The sequence below is a fragment of the Mastigoproctus giganteus genome, chromosome 5, assembly GCF_048544385.1.
Source record: "Mastigoproctus giganteus isolate SK-2022 chromosome 5, ASM4854438v1, whole genome shotgun sequence".
NCBI classification, from domain to species: Eukaryota; Metazoa; Arthropoda; class Arachnida; order Uropygi; family Thelyphonidae; genus Mastigoproctus; species Mastigoproctus giganteus.
The window spans coordinates 120515395-120535713 of NC_143579.1; the positions used below are offsets into that span (position 1 = coordinate 120515395).

Consider the following 20319-nt stretch of genomic DNA (forward strand, 5'->3'; position numbering starts at 1 on the left):
ACTCTAGCAGTAAGCTAGAGAATCTTGTAATAACTGAGAATAAAGTGGAGGAGAAATTGTTGAAGATAAACACAAGAAAGGCACCTTGGGTGGATGGGATCTATCCAGTTATATTAAAGGAGGCAGCAAAGGAAGTAAGCAAACCCTTAGACATAATTATGAGAGCTTCCTTAAACTCAGGGGAGGTACCCATGGACTGGAGATGTGCAAATGTGACCCCAATTCACAAGGGAGGATCAAAGGCTGACACAAGTAATTATAGACCTGTGAGTTTACCTTCTGTTCCCGGAAAATTAATGGAGGCACTAGTTAAAGAAGCATTGCAGGATCATCTAGAGACTTCAGTTATAGCTCGGACACAGCATGGTTTTATTAAGGGGAAGTCTTGCCTGACCAATTTGATTGGATACTATGATGTAGTCACAAAAGAACTGGATGCAGGGAATAACTTTGATATTATATACTTGGATCTTAGAAAGGCTTTTGATACTGTTGCACATGGAAGACTGCTGCACAAATTGGAGCAGTGTGGCATTGGAGGCAAATTGCTGCTATGGATAAAGGGGTGGTTGAGGGGGAGAAGACAGAGAGTGGTAATCAATGGACACTGCTCATCGTGGCCTAATGTTATTAGTGGAGTCCCTCAGGGTTCAGTATTGGGTCCTTTATTGTTTTCTGTATTTATAAATGATATTGATGATGGTATATCAAGCTTAATGTCGAAGTTTGCAGACGATACGAAGGTTGGCAGGGTTGTCAAGGACACTACTAACACTATGCTGCTGCAACAGGACCTGGAAAGGTTGAGCAGATGGGCTGAGAGGTGGCAAATGAAGTTTAACATTGACAAATGTAAAGTACTACACATGGGAAACAGCAACCCCAGAGCAACGTATCAACTCTGTGGTACTACACTGACCGTGGTAGAGAATGAAAGGGACCTGGGGGTGGTTGTGCAGGCAGATATGAAGTTCTCTGAGCAGTGCAGACAGGCTGCAAGAGTAGCTCATGGTGTATTGTCAATGATATATAGGAATTTTTCTAGCAGGGATAAGGAGGTGATTATTCCCTTGTATAAGGCAATGGTCAGGCCACACCTAGAGTACTGTATACAGGCCTGGAGGCCTCATTTCAAGAAGGATGTAGAGCTGTTGGAACGAGTACAGAGAATAGGGCAACAAGATTAGTGAATGGAACAAAGGGGTGCTCTTACGAAGAAAAGCCTAAGTTTTGCAAATTACAGTGTCTGGAGACTAGGCACCAGCGAGGTGATCTGACAGAGGTGTACAAAGCCTTAAATGGTTTGAGCATGCTCAATGCTGATGGGATTCTTCGTCTTGCTCAGAATAATCACCTGAGAGGGCATAAATTCAAATTGAGGAAAGACAGATGTAGGATAGATGTGCGGAAATTTGCCTTTAGCCAGCCGGTGGTTGGTAGGTGGAACAGACTTCCATCCCTTGTCGTGGAAGTTGATAGCCTAAATAAGTTTAAGGCTCAGCTGGACAGGTATTTCGAACGAACAGAGGGGTGAAGTGGAAGTGGTTATTTTTTATTTATTTATTTTACTTTATTATTTTTTTTTTGGCTGATGCTGCATAAGCTTGCTTTCTTGCATCAAATGCCTCTACTAATGCTAATGCTAAAAGGACAATGACTTGCCATCCTGAGTACTGCAGTTGTGGCTATCTCATTGAGCAAGCTAAAAAACGTGAATGAAAAGATGTGGTCATAAACCATGTTTTTATACGCTTGAATAATTTACATAATGTTCCAGGTGGTAGATGACTTTCATCAACCGGTGAAATACCACCACTTTGCTTATTGGAAGCTTGAAGTGGTGAAACCCATGTTTAGTCTCTAGAGCAAAGTTTCCGGCATCCCTCTCCCCCCCATACTTCTCCTGCAACCCATGCACGGTACTAAGTACTATAGGTTTTGATACCTTTCGTGTTTGGGGTTTTCATAAAAAAAAAAAAAAAAAAAAAAAAAAAAAATAATGTGTGGCTCTGTAAGGTGGTAGATTGATTTCTACTAGATACTTGGAATTTGCATGCCAGGATGCATATAATATCAAATATTCGTCTTTGGTGGCACTGTTCACAATAAAATATTCATGAAAAACATTTGATTCTGTTAACTTTTTTTGTCGAGCAGTGTATTAATAATAGCAAATGATGCAAGAAAATAAACTTGTAGAGCATCACTGAAAAAGAGAAAAAAAAAAAAAAAAAGCATGCATACTTCACTGACCCATATCCTCCAAAAAGTTGTCCGGTTCTTTCGTGAATTTATTCACACCACTCACTTCCACAATAGATGGAAGTTTTTCCAACAAGCAATCACCCACTGGCTGAAGGCAAACTTCTGCACATCTATTCTGCAACCATACTTCTTCAAATTGAACTGATGTCCCCTTCTGTGCATAATCTCAGGAAGAGTTTATCCTCTCAGCAAGCAAAGCTGAGAGGAAAAACATCTCAATCAGATCTCCCACAGGTGCCTAGTTTTTTGGTGTGGCATTTCAGATACTGTAATTTGCAGAGCTTAAGCCTTTCTTGGTAAGAGCACCCTTTTTTGTTCCCTTCACCAATCTAGTTGCCCTTCTCTGCTCCTGTTCCAGCAGATCTACATTCTTCCTAGAGTGAGCTGAACTCACCAGAGCTGTACACAGTACTATAGGTGTAGTCCAACCATGGCATTGTACAAATGAATAATCATATTCTTATCCGTACTAGCAAAGTTTCTGTATATATAATTGACAAAACCACATGAGCTGTCTTAGCAGCGCATCTGCACTGCTCAGAAAACTGAAAATTTAACTGCACAATTACCTCCAGGTCGTTTTAATTTTCCACTAACCTGAATGTAGTACCACACAGTTGGTATGTTAATCTGGGATTACTGCTACTCTACCCATTAGAAGAACCTTGCATTTCTCAATATTAAACTTCAACTGCCATTTCTCGGTTTATCGGCCTAATTTTTCTAGATCTTGTGGCAGGCTTGCCCTGATTACTATCAACCATCTGGCCAACCTTTGTATCATCTGCAAAATTAGACATTAAGCCTAATATACCTTCATCATTATCATTAATAAATATTGAAAACAACAATTATAAACTAATAAATAGTGGCAGTGAGGGAAGAGGAAACAGACGAGTCAGCTATGCTAGTCCTGAGCATTTAGTAAGCCATAAGAAAGAGACAGGCTCTGTGAGATTGTTTGTTCTAGGGGGCCTATGTCGGTTTGATATGGTCTACGTGAGTAGCACAGTGGTATTGTCATCGTCCTTCCCACACCGGGTGGAAAAAGTCCCGGGTTTGAATCCTGTCAATGATGCGAAGAACTTTAATGGGCTTTTTCACTCGGTGGCTGAGTTAGTCGGTCTCAAGAGTAGATAAGGTTTTTTCCTCTGGAAAAATAGGCAAATCAACCAGAGAATACATGCAATTTACAGACACAAATATGGGTTTATGTTTTAAAAGTATGGGTAACCCTAATATAATAATAATAATAATATGTCTGACAGTCTGTGCGGATAGCACAGTAGTATTGTCACCATCCTCCCCACACCAGGTGGAAAAGGCCTGGGTTCGAATCCTGTCACTGACACGAGGAACTTTTATGACCTTTTTTTACTCCATGGCTGAGTTAGTCGTCGTTGTTGTTGTTGTTGTTTGGTTTTTAGGAGCATTAGCAACTAAGGCCATATTGCTCCGGTGCGGTGGTCATTCCCTGACCTTTCCGCATGCTTCGTATTTGGTGGTGACGGGCTCGAACCCCGGTCTAATCAAGAAGCATGTACTACACACTGCTGCTCCTTCCCACCTGGCTATGGAGGCGCCTGCTGAGTTAGTCGGTCTCAGGTGTAGATAGCAAGATTTTTTTCCCCTGGCAAGTAGGGTTTTTCGTCCAGCAAAACAGGCAAATTGACCAGCACGGCAGATGAATAAAAATATTCGGGTGGCCTAATATGAAAATTTAATTTTTTTTTATGTCGGTTTGATAACCTGAAAATAAATAAAATGAATGGAGATAATGATGTAGAGCTGACAGTATTAGATATAATGACTATAATTCTGCTATAATCATTTTTTTTTTTTTTTTTTTGGTAGTTGTTGGCGCATAGGCTTCTGTGGCCATAATGCACCGCCCAAAGTTTTTGCAGTACTTTGATCCAAGCCCAAGGCGGGAATCGAACCCGCGACCTTTGAGTTGCCAAGCAAGCACTTTAACCCACCCGGCTAGCCCGGTCGGCTCTATAATCATATAACACTGGAAAAAAAAAAAAAAAAATTTTTAACGTTGCCCAATCGTACTAATGCTGTGTATGTAAATTGTTCTAAACAATCATTATATCCTCAATGATAAATAAAATTCATTTGAAAGATCCTATATGTTATTCAGTGGTAAAATGTTTTGTAAGCATAATAGTATAATAATTTGAACATAATAATAATAATACAATTTCATAAAGTAAAACTTAAACAATAATTAACATCTTCCTGGGTGTCCTGTCTAACTTACAAATACTGTTTATACTAAAATAACAGGCAATAGTTATTATTGTCCTCGTAGTAGGATCATTGTCCTCACACTGGGTGGAAAAGACCTGAGTTTGAGTGCCGTTGATGAACTTTTATGGCTGTTTTCACAATGTGGCTGAGTAAGTGAGTCTCAGGCAAGGGTAGCCTGATATTTCTCCGGAAAAATTGGGTTTTTCATCCAGGAAACAGAAAATCAACATCATAATATACTCAATTTCCAGATAATATACACGGGTCAATATGGCCTGAGTCGCTATGTTCCTAACATCCTACTACAAAAACAAAAGTTAATATTTTAAAGGATATAAACGTGTTAAGGATACTGAAGTGTTTTTAGAAATCTAAAAACACTTCAATTACGTAGAATGAAATTTATGGTGGCGCTGCAGTCGCACAGGGGAACTGTCTGGGGAAATTTGAACTCCTGGAAAAGAATAAGTAGTTTTGATATTTTTCTGATATTCGTGATTAATTAACATATTAAATTGTTTTACAAAGATATTAAATAGGCTTAGTAGCGTTCATCAGATTATTTTTAAAGTTGTACCGCTACAATAGTACTATGACTAAATCGTACAGATACTGTAGTGGTATTTTTGGCATGAAAATCGTAGAATGTAACCAGTAGTGCAGAGGAAAAGTAGGGTTTTAATCGTGATAAGTAGTTTGAAGGTTTTAATCCCGTTGTTTTCACCCATTGGAGTGGCCTGGATATGGGAAAAGAATACCAAAGGAACCTTGTGATAGAGAAATGATGAAGGAAACAACACTGACACAACAATGGAAACAAAATGGTACAGAGGGACTTTATTCAAAAATGGCAACACAGCACTGGCTGCCATGGTACAGATGCATCACTGCCAAAGGTGGAACAAAGGGAAGAGGTGGTCCTCAGTTGGAGATATGGCCACCCCTAATGTCGATGCAAGCTTTGCACCTCCTGTCCATACTTAAAACAATGTTGTTGATAAGTGCTTGCAGTAAGTTGATAAGTCCTCTGTCAGTGCCATCTTCAGCTGAACATTTTCTGGTGGGTGTGGACGTGCGCTAGGGCTCTCCCCAGAGTGTCCAATATGTTTTTGATGGGATTTATATCGGTGGAATGGGCAGGCGATCCATACGACCAATGTCCTCACTTTCCAAAAGCATATCAACAGCTGCAGTGCGATGGGATGTGGCGTTATCATCCATAAACATGAACTCGGGCCAATGGCACCTTGGAACAGACACACACACGGGGAAGGATTACCTCAGTACAGTAGTGTGCACCGGTTACAATACCACCTTTCAGTATCTGGAGTTGTGTATGTCCATCCAAGATAACACCTCCCCAGACAAGAACACCTCGACCACCATATCAATCCCTTTCAGTGATGTTTTGGGGTGATACCGTGTGCCAACCTCTCGCCAGATTAGCTGATGTCCAGAATCGTTGCTGAGTCTGAATCTACTCTCTTCAGTAAAGAGTACCTTACCCCACTGAGCTGCTGTCCAGTCCTTGTGTTCGATGTACCACTGCAAATGGTATCTCTGATGGGCAAGTGTTAAAGGGACACAGCATACTGGCCATTGGGCAAACAGTCCACCTTTGTGGAGTTGCCTGGCCACAGTAAACTGCAATATCCTGCATCCTGTGCAGCTGGTTTGCAATGGAACCTGCTGTCTGGTGTTGGATCCTCTTGGCCTGTAGGAGTATATAGTGGTCATCATTGGGTGGTGTATTTCGTGGTCTTTTGAACAGCTGTACCTGTCGTTCTGACGGCCGACCACGCATGTGAGACAATGCTGTGGGTGATACCGAACACTGCAGCCACATTCCTCACACTTCGACCTTCCCAATTATTCGACCTCGGGTAAAGTCATCCAGATATTGTCTGCTGTCCATTTCGTTGTCTGTAGCACTGTATGAAACCAATCGAATATCTGTAACAATTGCGCTCACCATTTGGCAATTTTTGCACATAACTGCTGCTTTTGTCTGCTTATATGAGCCCTCTCATCACGATTTAAATTTTTTCATGTGCACCAGCTTTCTACTGAACGGCCACAGTTATGCAAATTGCCACAGGCTGTTTCATTTGATTTTGTGGTTGTAACCTTTAGAAATAGTGTTGGTCCTTGTTTTGCACACTAGGGTATCTTTTGTATTTCGGATATAACTATTTTAACATTGTGATCGTTGCAGTATATCTTAACTTGATAGCATATATCTTGAGCTTGATAACATAAGGCAGCGGTTCTCAACCTTTTTAATATTTGTACCACCAAAATTTAAAAATTTTGGTACCACTCATTAAAATATGTATTTGTATTAAGAGGAAAAGTCAATAATATTTGCATAATAAGGCTACGAATTATGCGTATTTTTATATTATTTTTAATACAAAAATTGAACAAACTAAACAAATATTAAACAAAACAATACAAATAAACTATAAAATATTTAATTAAAACATGGTGATTTAATTGTAATCAATAACAATCAAATGCAATAAATTAGGAGAACTTGAACAAGTATTTAACAAAATAATTCACTTAATGTGACACTTGAGCTTGTTTGACAGTAATTAGTTTCTTTATATCTGGTTGTATTTTACTAAATTTCGAACATAAATCTGGCTCCAAAATGAGTATTTTTCTACATTTTTTTTAAATACAGCATAAGAGAAAATCCTGTTTCATATAAATATGTCAAGTAAAATGCCATTAAAAATTTTATTGCTCTTTCTAAAATTTCTTTAAAATCTTTTTATGCTTAATCCAAAATTTGTTTAAAGTGTTTTTGAAATCTCCCATTACATTTCTGTCAAGAAATTTGCAAAAGTTGCTCTTTTTCTTCATAAGAAAGATATTCTGGTACATAATCTGAAGAAAATAGATTCCTGATCCAGTTTTCATTTTCATAAACTTCTGGGAAATACAATTTGAAATTATATATTAACTGAAAATGACTTTTTATATTTGATACTAATTGATGTCTACAATGTTAAATTATTTTTCCAAGAACTAATTTTCTAAAGTTGGTAAGAAACTTATGACTTTTTTTATTTTTGATGATTAACTCAAGTTTTTTTATTGTTGCATTTACTTTCTCACTAACACGTTCATTGTGTTAGGGTCAGGCACCATCTGTGGTTTCCCACATCTGTGCCTACGCACGCTGTGATGAGATCAGTACTCCTGTAAATGCCAGAAAGGTATTTGGTGTTGAATGTGCAGTTTTGTGTTGGGTTCTGTTGTGTGTCCTGGCATTTGGCTGTGGGGCCCTTAGTGGGACCCCACATTACCCGCACACATCACTAGGAGGTAGCCAGGCTACCCATTTTTCTCTGGCTAGTCTCCGTCAGGGTTGCCTGAGCTTCCTGATTGGAGACCAAGTAAAAAAAAATATTTTTAAATAAATAATGATAAAATTAAATTTAAAAAAGTAACATAAAAATAAAAAAAAAAAATAAAAAATAGATAAATAAAAAATAAGAATAAAAAAATTAAATACATGAATAAAAGTAAAATAAATAAAGGGTTAAAAATAAAATTGAAAAAATAAAATAAAAGCATGGGGTACAGTGCAAGGAGGGAGTAAAGCTGGGAGAAAGTGTCCCAGGAACGGGAAGAAAGTCACACAGCAAGCAAGGGAGCCGGGTGTTCAATCCTATTCTGTTTAAAGATAGGGTTAGCAAATCCTGCCCCGATAAGATCAGGGTTAGCAGATGTATTCGGCAGTGTACAGCCTTTGAATCATATGGTATTCAGCTGGCTCAAGTCTGGGCATCGTCATGTTTCCCAGAATGAGTAGGTGGTAGGCTCTTCCATCTTGAAGGCGCCTCCGTAGCCAGGTGGGAAGGAGCAGCAGTGCGTAGCACACGCTTCTTGAACGGGGTTCGAGCCCGCACCACCAAATACGGAGGATGCAGAAAGGTCAGAGAATGACCACCGCATATTCCGGAGAAATATGGCCTTAGTTGCTAATGCTCCTAAAAAACCAAAATAACAACAACAACTTCCATCTTGAGAATAGATCTTGGGCAAATTTGGTAAATGCATGATAGTACTGTTCTTCCGTAATGAGCAACTGTTCATGTCCCGTAATGAGCAACTGTTCAAGGTGGCAGAACTGACCGTGCAGCAGGCCCTGGTGATAGTATCATATGTTGCTGCAGATCAGTGTAGCGCAGCGAAACCAGACCTCGGAAGTGTATGTAATGATTGGTAAAAAGATGGATTTGTAGAGCAACTTAAGCGTGTGGTGGTTAATCCTCAGTCTGACTGGCTGATCCGAACAACGAGAGTTGTATAATCCCTGACCTTGGTATGGAGATGAGAAAGATGCGGGGGAAAAGGTGAGCTTGCAAGTCCAAGATGATGCCCAGGTGTTTAAGTTCTGTGACCAGTTTGATGGCAGTTCCTTGGATTTTAATCTGTGAAGGTTTTGTTGTCTGCAGAGATCCCTTAAGGAGGATGGATTGCGTTTTCTGTGGGGAATTACGTAGCTTAGCTTATGGAGTTTGGCCCAATCCTGCAATATCTGAATGGCATGATTTGTGGTTTCAAGGGATGCTTGAGTCTGCAGCGACTGATACCGTAAGGTTGTCGACGAATGCCTGGGTGGTAACAGGGTCCAGGTCAAGAGCAAGGAGCTCGTCTAGAACAATGTTCCAGAGGAATGGGCACAGAACCGACCTCTGAGTTCACACCCCCTTGTGGACAGAGGACGTGTGAGGCTTCTGTATGGAGTGGAAATTGTGATCTTCCAGTTATCCAGGTATGTTTGAATACACTTGTACAAGTTGAGGGGAGTATGTGCTTGCCTTAGTCTTCGCAGGATGCTCAGTCACCAGAGCATATCAAGCGCTCGAGTGAAATCTATTGCAATTACCAGGTAATATATGTGTTGTTGTTGTTGTAGCTGCAGTCACTAATTGGCAGAGAGCGGCCTGTGTGCAGCATCTTGGGTAAAAACTGAATTGAAGGTCAGATCGAAGACCAGCGTTGATATAATGTGCTTGGAGCCATGGTTGGAGGAGTCTTTCAAAGAGTTTGCTTATCACAGATAAAAGAGCAATGGGCCAGTAAGAGTTGGGTTGCTCGGGTGGTTTGGATGGGTTCTTAAGTATGAGTCAAACATTTGCAGTTCTCCATTCTTCCGGGAAGTAAACAAAATTTAAGCATTTGTTGAAATGATCCAAGAGGAACTGTGGGTTGATTTGTGCTGCCTTCTTAAGGATTTCAGGTTCTATGAGGTCTGGTCCAGGGCATTTTTTTGTCCTTCATGTGAGCGAGGGCCTGCTGCAATTCTTCGATGGTGAATGGAGCTTCAGTTGCCTCATTGTAATAAGTGCTGTTAGGGTGGCAGGTTTCCTGTTGTTGAGCTGTTTGGAGTTCCACATCGCTGATAAATAAGGTATTAAGGATGCTATCTATTGATTCTTCCCAGGACATAGTCTTGGGGAGTGATAGTAGAATTAGTTATCTCGCCCGTGGGGAGCCTGTTAGTGGTGATATGATATACCACTCCCCAGAGATCACAGTTTCCAGAAGTGAATACTAGTCTCTCCTAGGAAGCTCTTTCTGCTGTCTTGTTAGTAAGTTATAGTCATTCCTAGCACAACGGTATTCTTCACGGAGAGCAGTGACTTCACTGAGAGGCCACGATGAGCGAGTGTGTTGAAATGCTTTCCTCTTGGTGTGGACAGAGCAATGGAGGAGTTCAAGCTCAATGGGTCCACCACAGAATGGCAGATGTTTTAGGATTCTTACTCCAGATAAACTGGTTGCAGGCATGAGTAATTATTTTTGTTACTAACTTGTGATTTTTATCAACGCTCATATCAGAGAAAACAGCTGGGTTCCCTGGCCTTGGTAAGTGCATATCAGTTGATGACAGGATGCTGTGGTGGGGTTTGGTCGATGGATATGTGGAGATCATAAGTGATTACCCTGTGGTCCATGCTTCATTTACATGCCACTCTGAGATCTCTAGAAATAGATCTTGGTGCAATTGTTATATTGTTGTTCTTATTTAGTTTTTAGGAGCAGTAGCAACTAAGGCCATATTGCTCCAGGGATATGCGGTGGTTAATCCCTGACCTTTCTGCATCCTCCGAATTTGGTGACCACGGGCTTGAACCCCAGTCTAATCAAGAAGTGTGTGCTACACACTGCTGCTCCTGCCCACCTGGCTACAGAGGCAACTGCAATTGTTATGTCAATGGTGGATTCCCACAGGGTACTGGAGTAGGTAGGAAGTTTATTAGGTTGATTCAGTATAACAAATGCCGTTCAAGCCAAGAAATCTTCCACGAGTCTTCCATTTTGGATACCTGTATGATCAGCAGTGTTACTATACCAGGCTGGGGAGCAGCTGTTAACATCTGCACCCAATATAATTTTACTGTTTGGGAGTGCTTCTAGAACTTCTTGGATATAGGCAATTGTCGTAGTGATGTCCTGGCCAGGTCTACTGTATAAGGAAATTAGGCAGAAGTCACCGAGAGGGCCAATGACATGAGCACACACTGCCCACACTGTACAAAGAGAAGATATCTTTACCATGACATTTGGGTTGCGCACAACTATGGCAGCCCAGGGGATATCATTGTCAGTTTGAACAATTTTATAAGTTAATAGATAACCTCTGACTTTTTTAAGCATGGGTGTGAGGCTCCTGTAGTAAAAGGATATCTATATTTTCCTCATCGGCTTTGAGTCGGACTTGATCGGCGACTGCACATGCTCGTTGGGCGTTTAGCTGCAGTAATTTCAGTAATTTGAGGACATCGTAGTTATATTGCTTAAGCCATGCTGCCATAGATGGTCTTCAGCTGTTGGTTATGCTTAGCTTTAATGTAAATGGGACATTTGTTATCTCTAATTGAGCTGCATCAATTTTAGCCACCTTGCAGTTTGCGCACACTGTAGCAGAAGACTTGTTAAGACAATGCTTGCAGTTGTGCCCTTTTTGGGCACAGTGAGCTCTGACTGAATGCAGGTGTGGGTGGTTTGATCGAACTTACAACAGCTGAAGCATTTGGAGACTGCTACATGCTCCCTGAAGCGATGGCTTTGCCATCCTATGAAAATTGAACCTTGTTGCTGGAGCACATTCCAGGCTTGTGGAGAGAGAGATATAAAACCCAGTTACAATACTGTGGGGATCTACAGTTAGTCTGGTACTTAGGCCTGAAGTGGTCTCTGGCATCAGTGATGTCAGAGGAGTCTTGGAAGTTGCGGTGAACTAACTCATCCATGATATGGTCTGGAGTGAGGTCTTGGGGAACTCTGCGGTCAGGCCAAGAGAGATAACTGTCGGGTTGGAGATGATTGATTGTGCCTCATATTTTGTGACTGTCTCAATAATTACTCCAAAGTTGCAAGTCTTCCTGAGGGACTTTATTCTCGTGGTTTTCAAGTCTTGGGATAACTTCTGTACAACAGTATTTTTCGCAGCCTCACTGGAATCAAAGGTAGAATTCTCAGTAGGCTTTAGTAGTACGAGGTGTAGTTCACATAGGAGAGTTTTTTCTTCAGGGCTGGAGGTTTGCTGGTATATGGAGCTACACTAGGTGTGGTCCTCAGCACATCAGTATAGGAGAGAGGGCCCCGTAGTATTTCATTCCCCCTTCCTTCAAGGTAACCGTATAATTTCGCCTTTGTTCATTCATGTTTCACATAGAGGTTAAGGAGGAAAAGTTCCATCCTTGACCAGATTTGGAATCTCTCTGCTCTAAGGGCAGAGGTGATACTATTACTTTGTTCTGACATCACAGTCTTCAAATCAGGATTTGATCCATTATTAACCCTTCTGGTTCTTGAGTAATGCCTTTGTTGGTATTTACCTGAACTCTGCATTCTTCTTCTTGTTTAATGCCGGCTTCAGCTAGGCTTTGTTTACCAAGCTGGTTAATATATACGTGGCTGTCACTGTCGTGTCACGTTCTAATCCTATTATTTAAAACTAGCAGTTGTGAAGTTACTAGACTAATGGAGGTTACTTCGTAGTGTCATTATGGTCGGAACGACCATAATGACAACTACGAAGTAACCTCCATTATGGTCGTTCTGGCCATAATGACAACTGTGGGTAATTTTATCATTTTGTCATTTGCGGGTGATTTTATCTGTGTGGTGAATTGGTTTGGAGGAGGAAGGTGTATTATTCTTATGGTGAATTGGTTTGGAGGAGGAAGGTGTATTATTCTCACTGGCTACTTTCGCTATCTCGTGATCGCTCTGATTTTTCCGCTGTCTGGTCCTTTAGTAAACTTCCATTTGCAGTGCTGTTGTGGTTGTCTGGCACCCCACACAGTATTTCATTATCATTACATGCCCCTGGATTCCCGTAAGGCAGATCCTTAGTTCAGAATGTCCTGGACTTAGAGGTCTGGCAAGGTGTTTGTTTCTGACAATTCAAGAGATGAGACAGACCTTTTTTTGGGGGGGGGGGCAGCATTCCCCTAAAAAAGAACTGGGATTTTGCTGGCAATTTATATTTGTGTGCAATCTTGCTGCAGGAATGGCAAATAAGGTTATTGCACCTGGTGTATTTGATATGAGTTTGAATCGACTTTTTTTCCCGTTCTACATAGGTGACAGGTACCACTCTTGTCATTATCACGTATATGCTTGTTTATACTAGACACTGTTTAGCTGTATATATCAGCATGGCTAAGGACAGACACAATGATTATCAGCCGAGAGAAGGGTTGCAGAAGTTCCCTAGGGACGTGGGTTATTTCCACTGGACTGAATACAAGCAGGTATAGCTTGTATTCACAGGTGTACAGCTGGAGGCAATTAGTTGCGACTAAATGGCGCACATTGGCAGGCAGGCAACAGCAAAGAGATAAGCAAAATACACATGACGTACAGCGAGCCTAGCAAGTCTAAGTAAGAATATAAATGGAATCCACTATTACATACTACAGTGCAATTGCTATCCAAAAAATATGTTAAAAATTATTTAACTGCATCTTCAGATCCAACGTTGAAAGTGTTCTCAGCTGATAAGGATGAACTTGTGTAATCACTCAGAGCTATAGCATATCACAAAACAGTTAGAACTGATTAATTTCAGTTAAATTTAACAGCACAAAAGTAACACGCAACTACGTAACTTGCCACCTCCGTGCTGAAGCCACTTTGTCACTAACAGTGAAAAGTCACATTTGGTTCTTGTAAAGTTAAATTCAGATCATTAAGTCGTCCAAAATATCAGCTAAATATGCTAACCTAGCCAACCATAATTCATCAAGGAAATAGGCTTTTAATTCACATTTTAAATCACAAAGGAAAACTCGCTTTTCCGATCGAAGTTCAAAAATATGATTTAAAACTTTACCTCCTGAAAACCATCTAACTTCGCTATGCAACAGGTTTTCGTGGTCACTCCCCATCTCTTGGCATAAAATTTTGAACATTCTCAAATTTAGTGCATGGGATTTAATAAAATTAACAATCTTAACCGACTGATCTAAAACAGTTTTCGGTTCTTCGGGCATAGCTTTAGCAACCAAGGCTTCATGGTGAATACTGCAGTGAGTGAACTTAGCTTCAGGAGCGACTTTCTTTATTGTAGCTACAGCACTGCTATGCTTTCCTGTTAAAGCCAGAGCTCCATCAGTGCACACACCAATGCAAATCTTCCAAAGAATACTGTTTCATCATAAAATTGTTCAATTTTTTAAATATTTCATTTGCAGTTGTTTTACTAAATCCTTACGCAGAACTTTACTAAATCTTCAACGTTGCACAGTAACAAAACAATGTATACCGACAGCAACATTGTCATGTAAGAGAGTTTTCCAGGAAAGAATAGAAAACAATGTGAGATGACTCGGTTGTGATTTTTAAGCTTTCAGAGAAATATATAGCTATTCGCTCTAAGGTTGAACAAACAAAATATTTGAAAATCAACACGATTTGTGAACTCCTGTTAGAGTGAAAAAAGACAGGTAAAACATGTAATTAATCACCTTTACAGGGGGAAATTTTTAATGTTTTATTTTTCATAATTTCATAAATTTAAAAAATTCAACCGTCTGTTATTCACGTACCACCAAATCTTTTTCTACCTAGCACTAGTGGTATGTACCACTGGTTGAGAAATGCTGGCGTAAGGTATAAGACTCGTTCTTAAGAACTAGATGGCATAATACATATTACTGCATTAGTAGAGTAGTATTGTCAATTAAATTAATTACCCTTATTCATTTTACTGAGGGCGGGATTGCTGACACCCCACCAGTATGGTATTTTCTCTGGTGGGTGTGGGATTTTTTTATTTTATTAATTTTTTAAATTTATTATTTATTTATTTTATTGTCTATTTTTATTTAGTTATTTATTTTCTAATTTATTTTTTATTATTATTTTTTTTTTGCTGGCTCCCAGGTTACTTGGAGCGGGACTCCAGGCACCTACCAGTATAGCAGTTCCTCCGGTGGGTGCAGAATTTTGAGCTTTAGCACAAAATAAGGCAGTTTCTTTTTTTTGGAGGTTTTATCCAAATACTATATATACAGGTGGAGTTAGGAGAGAGCCTGGGAGCCACCAATGACACAGACACATATACCCTTATTTGTTTGCATTTTTAATCAATTATATAATATTTAAACGGAAAACATGCCTCAGACTAGAGCAGCAAAGCAACAGGCACAAAGTAACGGGAGTGTTGTCACAGAGAGGAACCATGCATAGGGGCGATTCTCCAAAGCATCACAGCCTAAAAAAATGCGCAACTTATGAAATGTTTTCAGAACTTCTGGAACAGGACATAATCTAGCCAGGGAGGAAGTATTTGTGTGTGTGTGTGTGCTAGTGTAGAGCATCAAGAAATTAGGCACAATCAGTGCTCTGATCGGCGTCTAGTTTTTTAACTAGACGCCCATTGGAACGCCAATCAAAAATCAAGACTTTGAAGGTAGGGTAGATGCTCTTGAAGGAAGTAAAATGGTATACCCATCACAAGCTCACAGCTGCCCAACTCAATGCTAGAGCTCACTCTTGTGCATCAGGCAAAACAGCGGCAATTTTCAGAACAGAATGTGCTGGTCCAACAGGAGCTAGTTATTGTGAGTGACTATTGTCTTTTAATGGCACAAAGGGTGATGTTGTTGTACATATTGGCACTAATGACATGAAGAGTAATTTTGCAGACTTATTTAACAAATAAGACTTAAGTAAGTCCTTCCTTGAAAATGAAAGAATACGGCATTAAGGGCAAATTGGGGCTAAGGATAAAGAGGTGGTTGAGTGGGAGAAGACAGAGTGGTAAACAATTGACAATGCTCTTCATGGACTGTTATTAATGGAGTCCCTCAGGGTTCCATTGCTGGTTTCTGTATTTATTAATGATATTGATGAAGGTATATCAGGGTTAATGTCCAAGTTTACAGATGATACGAAAGGTGGCAGGGTTGGTAATGACACTAATGACAGTATGCTACTTCAACAGGTGCTGACGACATTGAGCAGATGGGCTGAGATGGCAACTGAAGTTTAATACTGAGAAATGAAAAGTACTGCATGTGAGTAGCAGTAACAACAGAGTAACATATCAACTGTGTGAAACGACACTCAGCATAGTATACAGAGAAAGACCTGGGTGTAATTGGTTGGAGTCAGATATGAAATTTTCTGAGCAATGCAAATATTCTGCAAGAGTAACTCATATTGTCTTGTCAATGATATTCAGGAATTTTTCTAGCAGGCAAAAGGAAGTGATTATCCTTTGTATAATGCAAGTCAGGCCACACCTGGAGTACTGTATACAGGTCTGGAGGCTCATATTAGGAAGGACGTAGAGCTCTAATGAACTAGCACAGATTGTTCAGTTACCAAAAAGAATTCCGGACGATCCTAATCATACAGCCAATACGCTTGATCTTTTTCTCACAAACAACCCTTCTAAGTACACGGTTGAAGTGAGAGGTCCTTTAGGCACTTCAGACCACAACTTGGTGATTGTCTCTTCTCCAATGGTACCTTTATCTCATGGCTATTCCCAACCTCGTGTTGTTTGGCATTACAAGAATGCAAAATGGGATGACCTGCGAGACTTCTTTTCTTCTTTTCCTTGGTCGGATTACTGTTTCAAAACTTCTGATGTCAACGTTTGTTCAGATCGTGTCAGTGAAATTATTCTTGCACGAATGGAATCCTTTATCCCATACTCCACTTTAAAATCTCGTCCTTTATCTAAACCTTGGTTTTCAAATAAATGTGCTAAGGCTGTTCAAGAGAAGAATGTTGCATATCGTAATTGGCTTGTTTCTAATTCTTCAGTTTCATTTTCTGCCTACACCAAAGCTCGCAACAATTGTAAAGCAATAATTGCAACAATTAATCAGTCCAAACTAGAGTTTGAACAGGCTAAGAGTAGAAAACTTGCTTCTTACCCTAATGGTAGCCGAGCATTCTGGTCTCTTGCCAAAGCTATTGGCCGCAACTTTTGCCCATCTCTGCTCCCACCTCTGTCCAAACCAGATGGTTCTGTTATCACTTCAGCCAAGGATAAAACTGACCTGCTAGCATCCCATTTTTCTTCCAGCTCATGTATTAATCATCTTGGAAAAACACCTCCCACCATTCCCAACACGCTCCATTCAATGCCTCCTGTGGTCTTCTGTCAAAAGGATATCAGAAGGATTTTGATGGATCTTGATGCTAAGAAAGCTCCAGGTCCCGATGGTATTTCTCCACTTGTTCTCAAAACCTGTGCTCCTGAACTTACTCCTATTCTTTGCCACCTTTTTTCACTTTCTTATTCCAAAGGTGTTTTTCCTTCTGCTTGGAAATTTGCTCATATCCAGCCAGTTCCTAAAAAGGGTGACAAATCCCTCCCATCCAATTATCGTCCAATTGCAATTACTTCTACTCTTTCTAAAGTAATTGATCAATTAACCGCCAACTTTTAAACTACCTAGAAACCTTCTGTCTGATCAACGATCGGCAGTATGGATTCCGTCAGTGTCGATCCACTGGTGATATTCTGGCTAATGTTACCCATTTATGGACTAATTCAATGGAAAGGTTCGGTGAAACACAGGTAGTTGCTCTTGACATCTCAAAGGCTTTTGATCGTGTTTGGCATAAAGGTCTTCTAAACAAGCTTCCATATTATGGTTTGCCAACTGTTTTTAGTAATTGGTTATCCAGTTATGCAGGGTGATGGTAGATGGCTCTCTGTCTTCTAACTTCTCACACTAATGCCGGTGTCTCCCAAGGTTCAGTTCTTTCCCCCACTCTTTTCCTCTTGTACATTAATGACCTTCTTTCATTAACTGGAAATCCTATCCATAGTTTTGCCGATAACAGCACATTGCATTCCACTTTCCATTTTGAGAAAGTGGAATGCAATTCTTGTCCTGCTCAATCAGCTTCAACTTTTTGAAAATCTGCTACCAATTCCTTAAATGCCGATCTTCAGGTAATTCTCCAGTGGGGCAAAGACAACTTAGTTGATTTCAACACTTCTAAAACTCAGTCTTGTCTTATATCTCGCAAAAGGATTCTTCTGCTCCTATGCTTATCTTTAGTGACACTCTGATTTCTGGGCAAAATGATATATCTCTTTTGGGGATTAACCTGACTTCTAATCTCTCTTGGCACAAGCACATTACAAATATTGCTTCCTCTGCATCTAAAAAACTTGGTTTTTCTTTCGCTCTCGGCGTTACTTTTCTTCCAAACAGCTGCTCACTCTGTATAAATCGCAAATCTGCCCTGCCATGGAATATTGTTCCCACATCTGGGGTGGTGCCCCCAAAACCCCTCTCAGGCTTCTTGATTCCATTCAGAAGAGGGCAGTTAGGTTAATTAATGATTCATCTCTAACAGAGTCTCTCCACTCACTTTCGCTTAGACGTACTGTTTCTGCTGCATGCCTCTTCTACACATACTTCCATGGGCACTGTTCTTCTGAATTGGCTTCTATAATTCCTGCTCTGTCTTTCAAAACAGTCCGAACACATGCCGCCACCAGCCAACATCTATTTATTGTCCAACTTCAAACCCACAGAACCAACTTTTCATCTTCCTCATTTATTCATTTAACTGGCGTTTTCTGGAACAACCTTCCTTCATATGTATTTCCTGAAAATTACAATCTACAGAAGTTCAAGTCCAATGTCAACAAATATCTTCTTTCGTCTTCTCAACCTCCAACCCAAGCACGGTACTAAGTACTATAGGTTCTAATACCTCTCGTGTTTGGGGTTCACATAAAAAAAAAAAAAAGGTGCAGGAATGAGTACAGAGAAGGGCAACTAGATTGGTAAGGAGAACAAAGGGTTGCTCTTGCGAAGAAAGGCCTATGTTCTGCAAACTGCAGCCTCTGGAGACTAATCACCTGCAAAATGATCTGATTAAGGTGTCTAAGGCCTTGAATGGTTTGAGCAAATTTAATGCTAATGGGATTCTTCCTCTTGAACAGAATAATGGTCCTAGGGGAAATTAATTCAAATTGATGAAAGAACTGTAGAACAGATGTGCAGAAATTTGCATTTAGTCAGCGGGTAGTTGATGGCTGCAACAAACTTCCATCTGTAATTGTGGAAGTTGATAGCTTACATAAATTCAAGGAAGAAGTGTACAAACGTTTAAAGCGAATGGATGGGTGAAATGTCAATTTTTTTTTTTTTTTAGCTGATGCTGTATAAGCGTTCTTTCTTCCATCCTATGCCTCTACCAATGACACTGATAAAGTACAGGCAAATGTTGTAAAAAAAGTGGCGAGTTAGGGATAAATTTGAAAGTGTATACAATTCTGCCCAAACATGATAGCAGGGAGTATATGATGAGAGCCTTATCAATCAATTCAGGCCTGGAGAGATTGTGCACCGCTCATGGGATTAAATTTTTCTCAGAGTTGTCTGTGCTTGTTAGCAGAGAGACTGCTTCTACAGAGATGGGACATATTTAAATAGAAAGGGTGCAAGAATATTTGCTGATGCTTTCGAGGAAGTGTTAGGTGGGTCAGAAAGCTGCTAGCTTGGAGGGATTTACGGACAAATACATTAGCAGTAGCTGTAGACAGGCGTGAAAGTGATTCTTGAACTGCTTCTACTGGAATGAGCAGCAGCCTGGAAAGCAATGTGCTGGGGTTCATCATGGAAGAAGTAAATACATGGGCTGTGTTAGATTAACTAAGAGTAAGAACAGGTGCATGTATACTTGTGTATACACCAATGCTAGGAGTTTAGTAAATAAATTTGATGAGTTTGAGGTGCAATGTTGTTTACAGAAAGGACAGTCAGGATAGGAAGGGGGGAGGGGTTTATGCTATTAGATAAGAAACTCATAAAATCTATGAATCCAGTTGACATTGGTGGAAAGTGCAATGTTGAGTCAGTTTTGCATGACATAAGCACTGGGAAAGCAAAATAGGCACGTGTGTGTTTTAGGCCTAATGACTCTGATGGGTACAATGAACTGTACAGAGAAATATAGAGTGGGCCAGTAAATCAGATTGTCTTCTGATATGGAATTTTAACTTCCCAGATATTGACTGGGACTTGTGGATTTGTTCACTCGTACAATAGCGAGGCTTTTGTGGATTTATTGGATGATTTTTTTTTCTACAGCAACATGTTAGAGACAAATAGAGGGAGTAATACTCTTGATCTGATTATGAGCAGTGTTTCTTCATGCATTAAGAATCTGCAGATAAAGGAACTACTAGGTGGCAGCGATCACAGTGTGCTGATGTGGGATTTTCTTCCATATGTAACTACCATCAGAGGTAAAGGGAAGGGTTTTGGCTTTCCTAAA

The 20319-nt window shown here is 40.1% G+C and overlaps 1 protein-coding gene across 1 annotated transcript in view; it reads right to left on the bottom strand.

The window, feature by feature from the left end:
* Positions 1–7367: 7367 nt before the first annotated feature.
* Positions 7368–20319, bottom strand: part of chm (lysine acetyltransferase chameau) — a 105441-nt gene continuing 92489 nt past the window's right edge. Inside the window, exon 2 of the mRNA XM_090374168.1 lies at positions 7368–7461. Coding sequence (XP_090230294.1) covers positions 7452–7461 — 10 coding nt within the window. The 3' untranslated portion in view covers positions 7368–7451. The remainder of the gene's footprint in view (positions 7462–20319) is intronic.